Raw genomic sequence first — 12256 nt, forward strand, 5'->3', positions numbered from 1 at the left:
TTGGTCTTGACCCACGCTTTGTGTACTCAGAGTTCTATGCCGATGAGATTTCTGCCAAGACAAGCATCTGAACGCCCACACTAGGCAGCGCTGACGTCTGGAAGCACTGCCCACCGACTGACTGACCGCTGGTCTCCTTGACGACTGTGGCCACGTTGAGGCGCCTATGCTGAGCGGGCATGGGTGTGGGGGCTGGGGCGGGGATGGGGGCGGAGCTCGGTTTCCACACACGTTCCCCTGGCATGGTGCCACGCCCATTTCTGTGCTGTGACTCCACCCCCCCCCCCCCAGGCACCACCCCCCACCCCTCCACCAAACTTTACACTGACATTACCGATTTAGTATATAGCACTACACCAGCACCATGGTGGAGATTAATCAATGAAGGAGATCATAGAGGAACATGTATGCCAGACATTATTGATGTCATTACCATGTTACTGTTATCATTGATCATAAGCCTGAAGCCTTCTCGGTAAAGCAGGGTGAGTTTGAGCTGAACGCTGTGGTAAAGCAGGGTGAGTTTGAGCTGAACACTGTGGTGAAGCAGGGTGAGTTTGAGTTGAACGCTGTCGTAAAGCAGGGTGAGTTTGAGCTGAACACTGTGGTAAAGCAGGGTGAGTTTGAGCTGAACACTGTGGTAAAGCAGGGTAAGCTTGAGCTGAACGCTGTGGTAAAGCAGGGTGAGTTTGAGCTGAACACTGTGGTGAAGCAGGGTGAGTTTGAGCTGGACGCTGTGGTAAAGCAGGGTAAGCTTGAGCTGAACGCTGTGGTAAAGCAGGGTGAGTTTGAGCTGAACGCTGTGGTAAAGCAGGGTGAGTTTGAGCTGAACGCTGTGGTGAAGCAGGGTGAGTTTGAGCTGAACGCTGTGGTAAAGCGGGGTGAGTTTGAGCTGAACGCTGTGTTAAGTTACTTTTGTCGATGCCTTTCTTTCCCTTGGCTCTGCTGTGTTTTTTTTGTGTGCTTTGGGCTCTCTGGTCCCCATTCCTGCTTCTAGCCACAGAGATGGAAAACAGAACTACATGTTCTCATCTTCCCGCACGACGCAGTAAAGTGTCTTTAAAACCCCCTTTTTAAAAAAAAAAAAAAAAAAAAAACATTTATTATTCTTTCTATTTCAGGGCTCTGCCAGAGACCTCAGACAGTGAAATCTTTGGCCTTTTCTCTGGAAAGTATATGTTCATAATAATAATGTGCACTAAAATAAGAACTGAGGATATTGACACAAAGGAGAGGGAAATGGGGGACTGTTATACACAGCAGTGCTGAGGAGCTGATGCCTGGGCCTGTGCAGCCGGTGCACAGGCAGTTTTTCCTGTGCTTTTTGAGCAAAGGACTGCACCATCAAATAAATGCAAAAGGAATGTTTACTGAGCAGGCGTCCACGATTTAAAGCGATAAATAGTAGTTTGGGTGACGAGTCTGCAGTGTGCTGACCGGAGGAGGATGGGTTCCCCTCTTTGGTTCCTCCTGAGATTTCTTCCTATCTGTTATCAGGGAGTTTTGCCCTTGCCACTGTTGCCTTAGGCTTGCTCCCGTTGGGGTTTAGGCCAGGGTTGTCTGTGAAGCGTATTGTGGCGATTGTTTGTGAAGTGTGCTGTATAAATAAATTGTTATTTGATTTGATTTTGATTGGGGAAGATTTTGGCAAATGACTCACCAGAGCTCTCAGACTGATGGAACCCCCCCCCCCCCCCCCCCACACTGGACCCTGTAGTAGCAAGAGAGGGGGAGAGAGAGACAGAGAAAAAGAGAGATACAGAGAGAGAGAGGGGCGAGAGTGTGGGGCACTTAAAACAAGAGAACAAACCGGTGCAGGGGGCAGGAAGGGTTCTTTTTGGGTATAAGCGGAACGGGGCGACATAGCTCAGGAGGTAAGAACGATTGTCTGGCAGTTGGAGGGTTGCCGGTTCAAACCTCGCCCTGGGCGTGTAGCGTGTTAGCAAGACACCTAACCCCTAACTGCTGTGGCGAATGAGAGGCATCAATTGTAAAGCGCTTTGGATAAAAAGCGCTATATAAATGCAGTCCAGTCCAAGCGGTTGTTTGAGGCGTGGTTCCCTCTCCTGAACCTCAGCTATTCCAGCTCCATCTGTGGCATGTGGCGAACCTTTTCTGTTTTAGCCGGTTGCTCTCCATCAAAGTTGTAATTCCCTCCATTAGCACACACGCTAGCATTAGCTAGCTAGGGCTAACATCCACAAGCCCTATCGTACTTGTGAGGTTACAGTACATTTTGGAAGGCATTCTCACTCATCATAAACTGTGATGTGTGAAGTAGTTGTTTTTAAAGATTTTAGATTTTAACTGAAATAATAAAAATATTTATTTATTTTTTGTGCTTTGCGGCCTTGCTTCTGCTATGTAAATGGCTCTGGATTAGAGTGTCTACCAGGTGCTAGAAATGTAATGCACTGGAATTGCGCTGAGCCGTTGCCACGGTGTACATATCCACGTTTACAGGATATCTATGGTACCACTGGTAGCCTGAGCGGAACGTTCTAGGCTGATGTTTGTTGCTGGAGTTTCACCGGTGTTTGGGGCGGATTTTGCTTTTGCTTTAGATGTGTAAGGCTGTGCATTGCGGTCGGCCTTTTGGACGTGGCTTTGACAGGACAGGCCGATGTGCGGTACAGGCGTCAGAATGGCGGGGCCCCACAGTGTGTGGTGTCAATGTGGACTCTACCTGTGACAGTACATGGCGGCCACACAGTCGGTCTTAGCATTGCGTGGAGAGGGAATGTTTCAATTTGGCAGGATGTCTATGACTCATCACTGAACCCATCCTAAAGCCTGCCCCTTCCCATACCCCCCCCCCCCCCAAACTCAGTGTGTGTGAGGGCTGGACTGGTGGACTGCAGGGTGAGAAGCAGTGATGGAGTAAACGGAGGAGGAGAGCGCTTTCCGAAAATTGACGAGGGAGTTACGAGATGAGCTCGGTATTCCGAACTGGCCATTCCAGACATTCCATAATGTGGGAAAAATGAAAAAGACAGCAGCATCGCATCAGAATGGAGAGAGAGCTACCAGTGCACACGCACACCGCTCACCTCTGGGGTCAGTGTGGCGTAACCTCCACTTACTACAGAGAGGTTGCAGGTTCGATTCCCAGGTAGGTGAGTGCTGTACCCTGAGGAAGGTACCGAACCTGAACTGCTTCAGGGAATATCCAGTTGTATAACTGCATTTCGGGTTAGGACAAAAAAACACAGGACAGTAAAGCGTGTGTGCTGTTTGGTGGCTAAATGTTAAATGTACATGTCCACCCCTAAGATTTAGCAGCTCAATGGCTAAATGTTAAAACGTTCATGTCCACCCCACTACTACCGCCAGTCGCCCGGATACGGTCGCGGCTCATTCGCCGCAGAAACCGCACATGCTACTTTTGAACTGAAGCCCGTCGTCCATGGCAACTTCACATAGCATCATAAGCGGCTGTTATTCTACCCTGCATGTGACACGAGTCGAACAAACGTCTTTTTGTCCGCGCCTCAAACACTGTCCGCATTCTCCACGGCGAGGGCGCATGCCGGGGGGTGTCGGGGGTGGGGGGGGGGCGTGAAGAGGGGGGATACTGTGTCCCAAGAGAATCTGAAACGCTACACTTCTGACTCGATCAACTGCGAAGGACGAAAAAAAAGAGACAAAACCAGGGGATATCCTGTACATAATGCTCTGACATACAAGAGCAAGTCGTATTTCCTTAACATCTACTTTGGGAATGCCAGTGCAAAGTAGCTTTTTGGCTCATTCCTGTGAAACGTATCACATAGTTGTCATGAATGTTTTTTTTTTTGTCTCTGATGATAAATAAGTAATATTAATATACTTATTTATAGGCTTTTGGGGGTGATTCTGTAATCCCAAAGAGTTCGAAAAAAATATTTCGATGGGTATCGCTTCAAATTGATTGCGTTGAATGTTCTTGGCGGGGAACGCAGATCGTTTGAAGTCTGGAGCTGGATAGCACTTGACTTAATCACCTGCCGTGATTGTTATTACTCAATTGCCTGATTGGGCACATTAGACTTCTCACCTCAATTAATATGATAATTCCGGGAGGTGTCGTTCAGACGGAAAGGGTTTGCCTCGTGCCCGCGATTCCGCCAGTTTCACGTCCTGTGCTTAATGTGTTCCATCACTGATTACAGCGTTCTGCAGCGAGGCCCCCCCTGTGCGTTCAGCTCGGGTTTAAATGCATTACACTGCCTTCATTTGGCCCATGCTCTTACGCAGGGCCCCACTTAACAGCGTAAGAGAACATAAGTGCATTTACCTGATTTATATACGAGCCAGATCTGGGTGATGTCATCCCCAAGACCGGCCTAGCGTAGACGCAACATCACTAATACGAGTTAAGTTAATGCAACAAATGCCACTGTGCAATTAAGAAATACCAATGCAGTATGTACTTAAGAGTAATATCACTGACCGCTCATACAAGACATATTGAGTGATACATTTTTAATAAAAAGTAATCTATTCCTTAGTATATTCTAAGACATTTCTTTCAAGAGATAAATGGGCTTTTGGCTTTTACTTTAAACTGCCCACTTGGAGCATTGACAGCTATTGGCTGCACTGGTAATCAGGACGGGGGGGAAGTGCACGGGTTTCTGTATGGGTTGTCTTGTGTTTATAACTGTTTAAGGCACAGCATCTGTGCTCTGAGAAGAGGGATTTCATATTGCCGAGCACGTGGGCTTCCCTACAGCTTTGGGCTTTCACGCTCCGGGTCCAGCGGTTAGCCCACCAGCGGGATTCCAGCGCAGGTCAGCAAGCCTCCCACACGGGGTTCTGCCTCGCCAAACGCCCACCCGCCCCCCCCGCCCCCGGCAAACCCCCCCCCCTCCCCGCCGTGTGCCCACCGGCCAATTATAAAATGACAAGAGCGTGAGACCAACGCCAAAGGAGGGGTGTGGGCGTCGATCTATCGCGCTGAAGAGAAGTAATGATGGTAGGCTTTGTGGAGCTGATCGTAGAGCGCGGGGGGGGGGGGGGGGGGGAGGGGGGAGTGAGGAGTGAGGAGTGAGGAGTGAGGAGTGAGGAGTGAGGAGTGAGGAGTGAGGAGTGAGGAGTGAGGAGTGAGGAGTGAGGAGTGAGGAGTGAGGAGTGAGACGGAGAGAGGGAGTACTGCTTACCGATCCCATTCTGATCCGAACAACGACACAAACTAGCGCTTACCTCCGCCGCGGTTCTGAGGCCTCGTGCGATCCCTGAACTACGATGAAGGGGCTCACAGCAGAAAATCAATATCCTCTATAGATACGTCACCCCCCTCCGCCCCCCACCACCACCACCCCACCCCCCCAGCACAGTTTTCCCAAGGCTTTCAAAGCATCTTTTAATAAAATGGCGTAACTATCGTCAGATGCGCGAAGTCGCGTCACTACTCCACCAGGCTGCGGGGAAAGTGTCTCGCTAATTGAACGGTTTTCACAGTCTCATAATTTCTCTCTCGGGCCGGATGTGATTAGCTAAATGGATCTGAGTGCGTCGCCTCTCGGAATTCTGCCTCCGAGATCCGAAAACGGAATACTCTAAATGGAATTCCGTCAATTAAGAACGCTGAATATAGGCGTGAGCACTTCAGAGCGTCACACCTTTTGTTTCGTGAAGTGTGTAGTCGCGCGATGGCAGCCGGCCAATTAATTAGAGGATGAGAAACATTGTTATTGCACTGGCTTACTGGACACACTTGGTGCAGCTGTTTAAAAACGTGTTTATTGATAACTGAATTACTGGTGAAATAAATAAATAATGCGAGAACATGCAGATCAATAAGAGTTATTACTAGTAGATCCTTTGTTGCGCATACTCAGCCTTTTTGGATTATTAATTTCTGAAGGAGGATGATGGAATGTAGATGTTTAAAGCATGTGTGTGTACGTACGATATGTGTTGTAGATCAAATCAATTACATTTTATTTGTGTAGCGCTTTTTAGAGAAAACTGTCGCAAAGATGCTTTACAGAGTGGCAGAAAAGAGCAAAAAAAACAAGCAAGCACATGAGTTTAAAAAAATAAATAAATAAAATTTAAAAACTCCCAGTGGGGAGAAAAACCTTCAAACGGAGGTGAGAAAAAACTCCCCGAGGGGAAGAAAGCTTGGTAGGAACCCAGCTACAGAGAGGGAGCCTATCCTCTGCTGGCCGTCCTGGTGTAAAGTGGCAGAAGAATGGATGTAACAGAAATGTACTGTAATAAAATGCATCGAATGGATTACAGTTGAGATAAACAAACTGGAGTTGTAGAAGTCCTATAGTTCAGTATAGTGGAGTTTAGCCAGGCTAGGTGATATATCTGGAGCTCCAGGCTGCATCCAGGCATGGGCATGAAGTAGGGGAGGAACAGGGCTATGGCAGTCCATGACCATGGAGCGAGTGACAGGGTGAACTCAGGGCGAGGAAACAGGGCTGGAGCAGTCTGTTCCCAGCCTGGGAAAAAGAAACAGAAAAGACACGGTTAGACACTATAAAGATTGTCAACACGCTGAGTAAATGTAGTCTTTGTGTCAAAAAACCTAGAATAAACACTTGGATAGAAGCTCCATCCAGCTACTACACAACCCACAGGCCACCCGTGTATAACCTATGATGGCTAAGACAGCCACTACTGAGAGCCCTCCCACTGGAGCCCCAGCTGGATTTAAATTTATGTTCTAGCCTTGCAGGGCTAACTCAGATCATACATTCGTGGACTAGGCTGAAGTGCCTTCCCCCACACTCTGACACAGCCCCCCTCTGTGCCACAGCCCAGACCAATGCCCTGGGCCAGGCTGATAAGCAAACATCTGGTCCTGCTGGCTTGAGGGGGGGCAGTACTACTAGTATGCACCGACCCACTCAGCAGTCCGGACATTTAACTTCGTAAACTCCACGAGTGTACTTGACCATTTGTCAGGATATAGGACTATATGAATAGCAAACTGTAGGACTGACTAAAGAGGTAAGCTCTGAGTCTACACATAAAGACAGAAATTGTGTCTGAAGGCTGAACATGCATAGGGAGATTGTTCCATGAGACAGGAGGTATGTCGGTATGTGTAAAATGCTGTTTGTTTATTGTGCTGATAAGGTGTGTGTGAGATGCTGTGTGTATATAAAGTGCTGTGTGTTTATAGTGTTGATAAGGTGTGTATGAGGTGCTGTGTATTTATATGGTGCTGATAAGGTGTGTGTTTTATTGCATGTGCTATGGTAAAGCTGTGTTTATACAGTGCTGATTGAGGTGTGTGTTTATACAGTGCTGATAGGGTGTGTTTTGTATTGCAGGTGCTGTGTGTTTATACAGTGCTGATTGAGGTGTGTGTTTATACAGTGCTGATTGAGTGTGTGTTGTATTGCAGGTGCTGTGTGTTTATACAGTGCTGATTGGGTGTGTGTTGTATTGCAGGTGCTGTGTGTTTATACAGTGCTGATTGGGTGTGTGTTGTATTGCAGGTGCTGTGTGCTTATACAGTGCTGACTGGGTGTGTGTTGTATTGCAGGTGCTGTGTGTTTATACGGTGCTGATAAGGTGTGTGTTTTATTGCATGTGCTATGGTAAAGCTATGTTTATACAGTGCTGATTGAGGTGTGTGTTTATATAGTGCTGATAGGGTGTGTTTTGTATTGCAGGTGCTGTGTGTTTATACAGTGCTGATTGAGTGTGTGTTGTATTGCAGGTGCTGTGTGTTTATACAGTGCTGATTGGGTGTGTGTTGTATTGCAGGTGCTGTGTGTTTATACAGTGCTGATTGGGTGTGTGTTTATACAGTGCTGATAGGGAGTGTGTTTGTACAGTGCTGACTGGGTGTGTGTTGTATTGCAGGTGCTGTGTGTTTATACAGTGCTGATAGGGTGTGTGTTTGTACAGTGCTGATTGGGTGTGTGTTGTATTGCAGGTGCTGTGTGTTTATACAGTGCTGATTGGGTGTGTGTTGTATTGCAGGTGCTGTGTGTTTATACAGTGCTGATTGGGTGTGTGTTGTATTGCAGGTGCTATGGTAAAGCTGTGTGAATGCGGAGAGAATGGCGACGCCGCAGAACAGCAGACATAACTCTGCTTCATCCTCCCCTCAGAGGTAAGGAGAAACACCCTCCATTTTGTTTTTTTTTTTACCCCTGCCCCCCCCCAAAGGTTACGTTCCGCAGCCATCGCAGTGCATGCTGGGTGGCATAGAGTGTTCCTGAAAGATGATTGATTGGACAGCTGGAATCCACTGCTGGCCTTTATGATGTTGACTTGCTGTCATGATTCATCGGGCTGATAACCTTATAGCACTATGACCTTGATGTGAGGTACGTCGTCCACCAAACTCCTGTGTATATTTTAATAAGCCAGCGGTCAGGTTTGTCATCCAGTGGCTCCCAGCTACTGGTGGTGATTAAAGTAAACTCCAGTGCTCCACAGTAGCATAGCGCTAGCTAAACCGTGGTAGGTCAGATTGCAGGACACCATGAAATACAACCTCCCTTTCCAGGCACTGTAGGGAGTTTGTTGGCTCAAGGCTAGCTTAGTAAAAATGGTAATAATAGTGATCAGTGTTGACTGCCGTCCTTGAATATTTGGGAGGTAATTTGGCTGAGGGTTGATGATTTGGGTAGCAGTTAGGCTAAACTGTATGAGGCCCCCAATTTTTTCTTCAACCTAGAGCTGCATGCAAGTTTTATGATATAGTTTATATACATATAGACTCTGCATAAAAACAGAAATTAATCAGAAAGTGCATTTGTTTTTCCCACCTCCGAGATGTACACAGAACTTCCTCTCTGTGTGCGAGCGTGCACTACGTACTGTAATATCCATCTCTGTGGGAATGTGTTGTGTGATGTTTTCACTGTAATGAGTGAAATTATCACTGTTTAGGATCGCTGTGAGCGCCTGTAAAATCGACAGCACGCTGTGTTACTGTTCGGTAGTCCTGCCGCCGCAAACTACTAAAAATAAACTGAAACTCGGAGACGGAGAGAGCCAAGAGGCGAAGGCATTCCATCTGTTAGGCACCTTTTGCACATTTCTGGACAGGATTTATTTCAGGCTACGGTCTCTTCTCCCATTTAATGCATATTTTTTATGTTGAAGTATTTTGCTTGGCGGATCGACCGCAACTCTCCTCTGCCCCCTGATTCTGGGAAACACTTTGTGTGTTAGCTACAGTGCAGCTATCCTGGGTCAGGTGAACAATAATAGAAATGTACTAAAGTTACCGTCCTTCAATAGGCTGAAATGTCCTGTACTGTATGTGTAATATTAGCCTTCGCTAGGCTGAAATGGTCTGTATGTGTAATATTAGCCTTCGCTAGGCTGAAATGGTCTGTATGTGTCATATTAGCCTTCCGTAGACTGAAATGCTCTGTAAGTGTAATATTAGTGTCAATGGTCTGAAATGATCTGTATGTGCAATATTAGCCTTATTGGGCCTCCAACCTTTCAGTTCTCCAACCTGTGGAGGACAGAAGAGAGAGTAGGACAGAGGTGGAGAGTGGGGAAAAGGTTGATGGTGGGGAGGGTAGGAGAGGGGGATAGGGTAGGATAGAGGGTGGGGGAGTAGGGGAAAGGTTGATGGTGGGGAGGGTAGGAGAGGGGGATAGTGTTGGATAGAGGGTGGGGGAGTGCGGGAAAGGTTGAAGGTGGGGAGGGTAGGAGAGGGGAGGTGGCCACTGTTCCCCCAATGGCAGACCTGCGAGCCCTCACGGAAGATTCTGGAAACATGTGGATGACAGATGTGTGTCATCGATCTGAGCCTCACTGTGTGAGATGTGAGGTATGGCATTGTTCTCTGTGGCTGGAATGTGGTGTGCATCTCTGTGTGCGGGAGACTGGGGGCAGCTGAACTGTCCTTTTCCATGTCCTGTATTAAAGGGGAGGTTATCCATGCTCTGTATTAAAGGGGAGGTTATCCATGGTCTGTATTAAAGGGGAGGTTATCCATGGTCTGTATTAAAGGGCAGGTTTTCCATGGCCTGTATTAAAGGGGAGGTTATCCATGGTCTGTATTAAAGGGGAGGTTATCCATGGTTTGTTTTAAAGGGTCTGTGTTAAAGGGGAGGTTTTCCATGGTCTGTATTAAAGGGGAGGTTTTCCATGGTCTGTATTAAAGGATTGATGTCCCTCCATGTCCAGTTCAAACAGGAGCTGCAAACAAAGGGTGCGTTAGTCAGTGTAAGGCCAGCTTGCTTGGGAATGCTTGAACTAAGCAAGATTTATCTTGTGGGCAAAATGACCATTTTAAAATTCATTTGTTTCCAGCTTATTGTGTAACTTGACATATGCAAAGCATATTTATGGTAAAATATTTCTGCGTGCATGCACGTTTCAGCATATTCTTTAGCCACTGTTAAACAGTAGCTACACTGTCTGGGTCTCTGTGGCACAAAAAGGCTTATTCAGGTCTGTCCTTTATGGGCATATTGCAGTCACTTTAACAGTGCTGTCAGTCCACGTCACAGTTAGACATTCCTGGGCTTGCTGTGTGGGTGTCTGTGTGCGTAAATGCATCCGATTGTGTGCGCATGTGCTTGTGTGTGTGTGTGTGTGAGAGAGAGAGAGACTTCACCAGTAAGTAAGCTTTTGAGTAGGGAGGGGGCAGCATTTGAGTAGGCGATGGGCAGGAGTTTGAGTAAGGACTGGTCCGTGTGTAAGCAGGGAGGGGCTGGTGATTGACTTGGGAGGGGTCTGCATTTAAGGAGGGAGGGGCCAGAGCAGCTCATCAGACCGATACCTAATTTACTTTCAGAGTGGAGGAGGTGGACTCGTTAAAAAGGACTGCGAAAAATTCCCCAAAGTGTCCGTTCTGTTTCCAGAGCCTGGAGACCACCATAAAAGCCACTGGCCCCCATCGATTGGCTGCCGTTTGAGTGACACGCCGCTCCACACAGAGATCAGCAGTGGAATGTAAAATATGATATTTACTGAGTCTTGTTGCTGAGATTGGACACACTGGGGTCTAGAAATCAATTTTTCTTGCGTTGGTTTCCGTATCTTGTGTGTTCGTTTGTGGTAAGTGAAACGGACACGCTAGCCTTAAGCAGATTACTGCCTGTCTGCCTGTTCCCACAGACTGTGTAGTCGTTTAGAATTAAATGGATTTAATATTGTGCATTTCGCATAGAGTTCCGGACAGTAATACACTTACATATGCTTCCAAACAGGGGCCTGTCGTTGGCCATATGTGAGGGCTAATTTCAGATGTGGGGTGAGCTTTTTCCCTCCCTGCTGAATTGGCTTTCTTGTCTGCCTGATGGGGCTTCAGAGTTCTGGGAAATAGAGAGAAGAGGCTCTGTTTTTGGGGAGCTTTTGGAGCCCCTCTGAACCCCTCTAACTTTATAGACCAAAGCCCCCTCTCTCACTCTGTAGAGGGAAGATCTGTGTTATTGATTGGGCCTGTTCTGACCAGGAGGACGTTTGAGAGATGGAAGCCTGATGTTCAGAGTCCATCTTCTTTAGACAGTAAAAAAAAAAGATATTCCTCTGTGACTTGCGCTTCTGTGTACTTTTTGGTATGCAGGACAGGACTGTTGTGGTCACATCACTCTTTAGACAGTGTGTTACTACCCCGGGCAAATCGTCTGAGGTCTGTGGAGTACTCACGAGACTGTTAAGCTCATGAAACGGCAGATGGGGTTTGTTGAGTGGTGCGTTCTGCTGAAGCGTTCTGGTGTTCAGTGTGGTGATACCATGGGTGCTAGGTGATCCATATGCCTAGAGCCAGCTGTGGGTGGTACCTTATGGATGAGCAGCAAATGCTAACTGTGCCTAAGTTATCTTTTCTTTAAAACTGCAAACAAAAGTACAGAGAGCCTGTCATTGGACAGCCCATGGCAGCTACCTATTTCCCCACAGAAAGAGGGTAGCTGAACAGGGCCAGGACAGCCACAGTGTGGTCTGCAGAGCTGCGTCTTCAGTCTGCGTCGGAAGGTGGGCAGGGTTTCTGCAGTCCTGGCCACAGTAGGAAGCTTATTCCACCCCTGGGGACATTGTTAATTCCTCAGAGTTTTGGTTTCCTTTCATTCATATATGGCTTCACGGAGTGGAGTTATTTTACCCATTCAGTCTTGAGTCAAGTACGTATTTCACTCTGGAATGATTAATCATTCTCCAACTTTTGTGCGGCTTTACTTATAAATATATTCAGGTATAATCCTGAAGCGCAGAGGCAGCCCCCCTCCCCACACACACGCGCACACACACAGCTAAAGAACAATTAGCGTTCCCAGAGCAGAAACACACCTGCCGCGCTTGAGCGGTGACAGGTGGCCGCGGCTCAGCCATC

The 12256-nt window shown here is 47.4% G+C and overlaps 1 protein-coding gene across 8 annotated transcripts in view; it reads left to right on the top strand.

Annotated features, from left to right (window-relative positions):
• Positions 1 to 12256, top strand: part of LOC118214879 (protein inscuteable homolog) — a 65590-nt gene that overhangs the window by 14799 nt on the left and 38535 nt on the right. For 7 of the 8 annotated variants that reach the window (XM_035395156.1, XM_035395158.1, XM_035395160.1 and 4 more), the window contains one exon: positions 7980 to 8065. In XM_035395156.1, the coding sequence (XP_035251047.1) occupies positions 8013 to 8065 (53 nt within the window). In that variant the 5' untranslated portion in view covers positions 7980 to 8012. Of the gene's footprint in view, positions 1 to 6818; positions 6949 to 7979; positions 8066 to 12256 lie in introns of those variants that run through there. The other variant, XM_035395161.1, reaches the window with a different exon arrangement.

This window comes from Anguilla anguilla, chromosome 16 (genome assembly GCF_013347855.1).
Source record: "Anguilla anguilla isolate fAngAng1 chromosome 16, fAngAng1.pri, whole genome shotgun sequence".
NCBI lineage: Eukaryota > Metazoa > Chordata > Actinopteri > Anguilliformes > Anguillidae > Anguilla > Anguilla anguilla.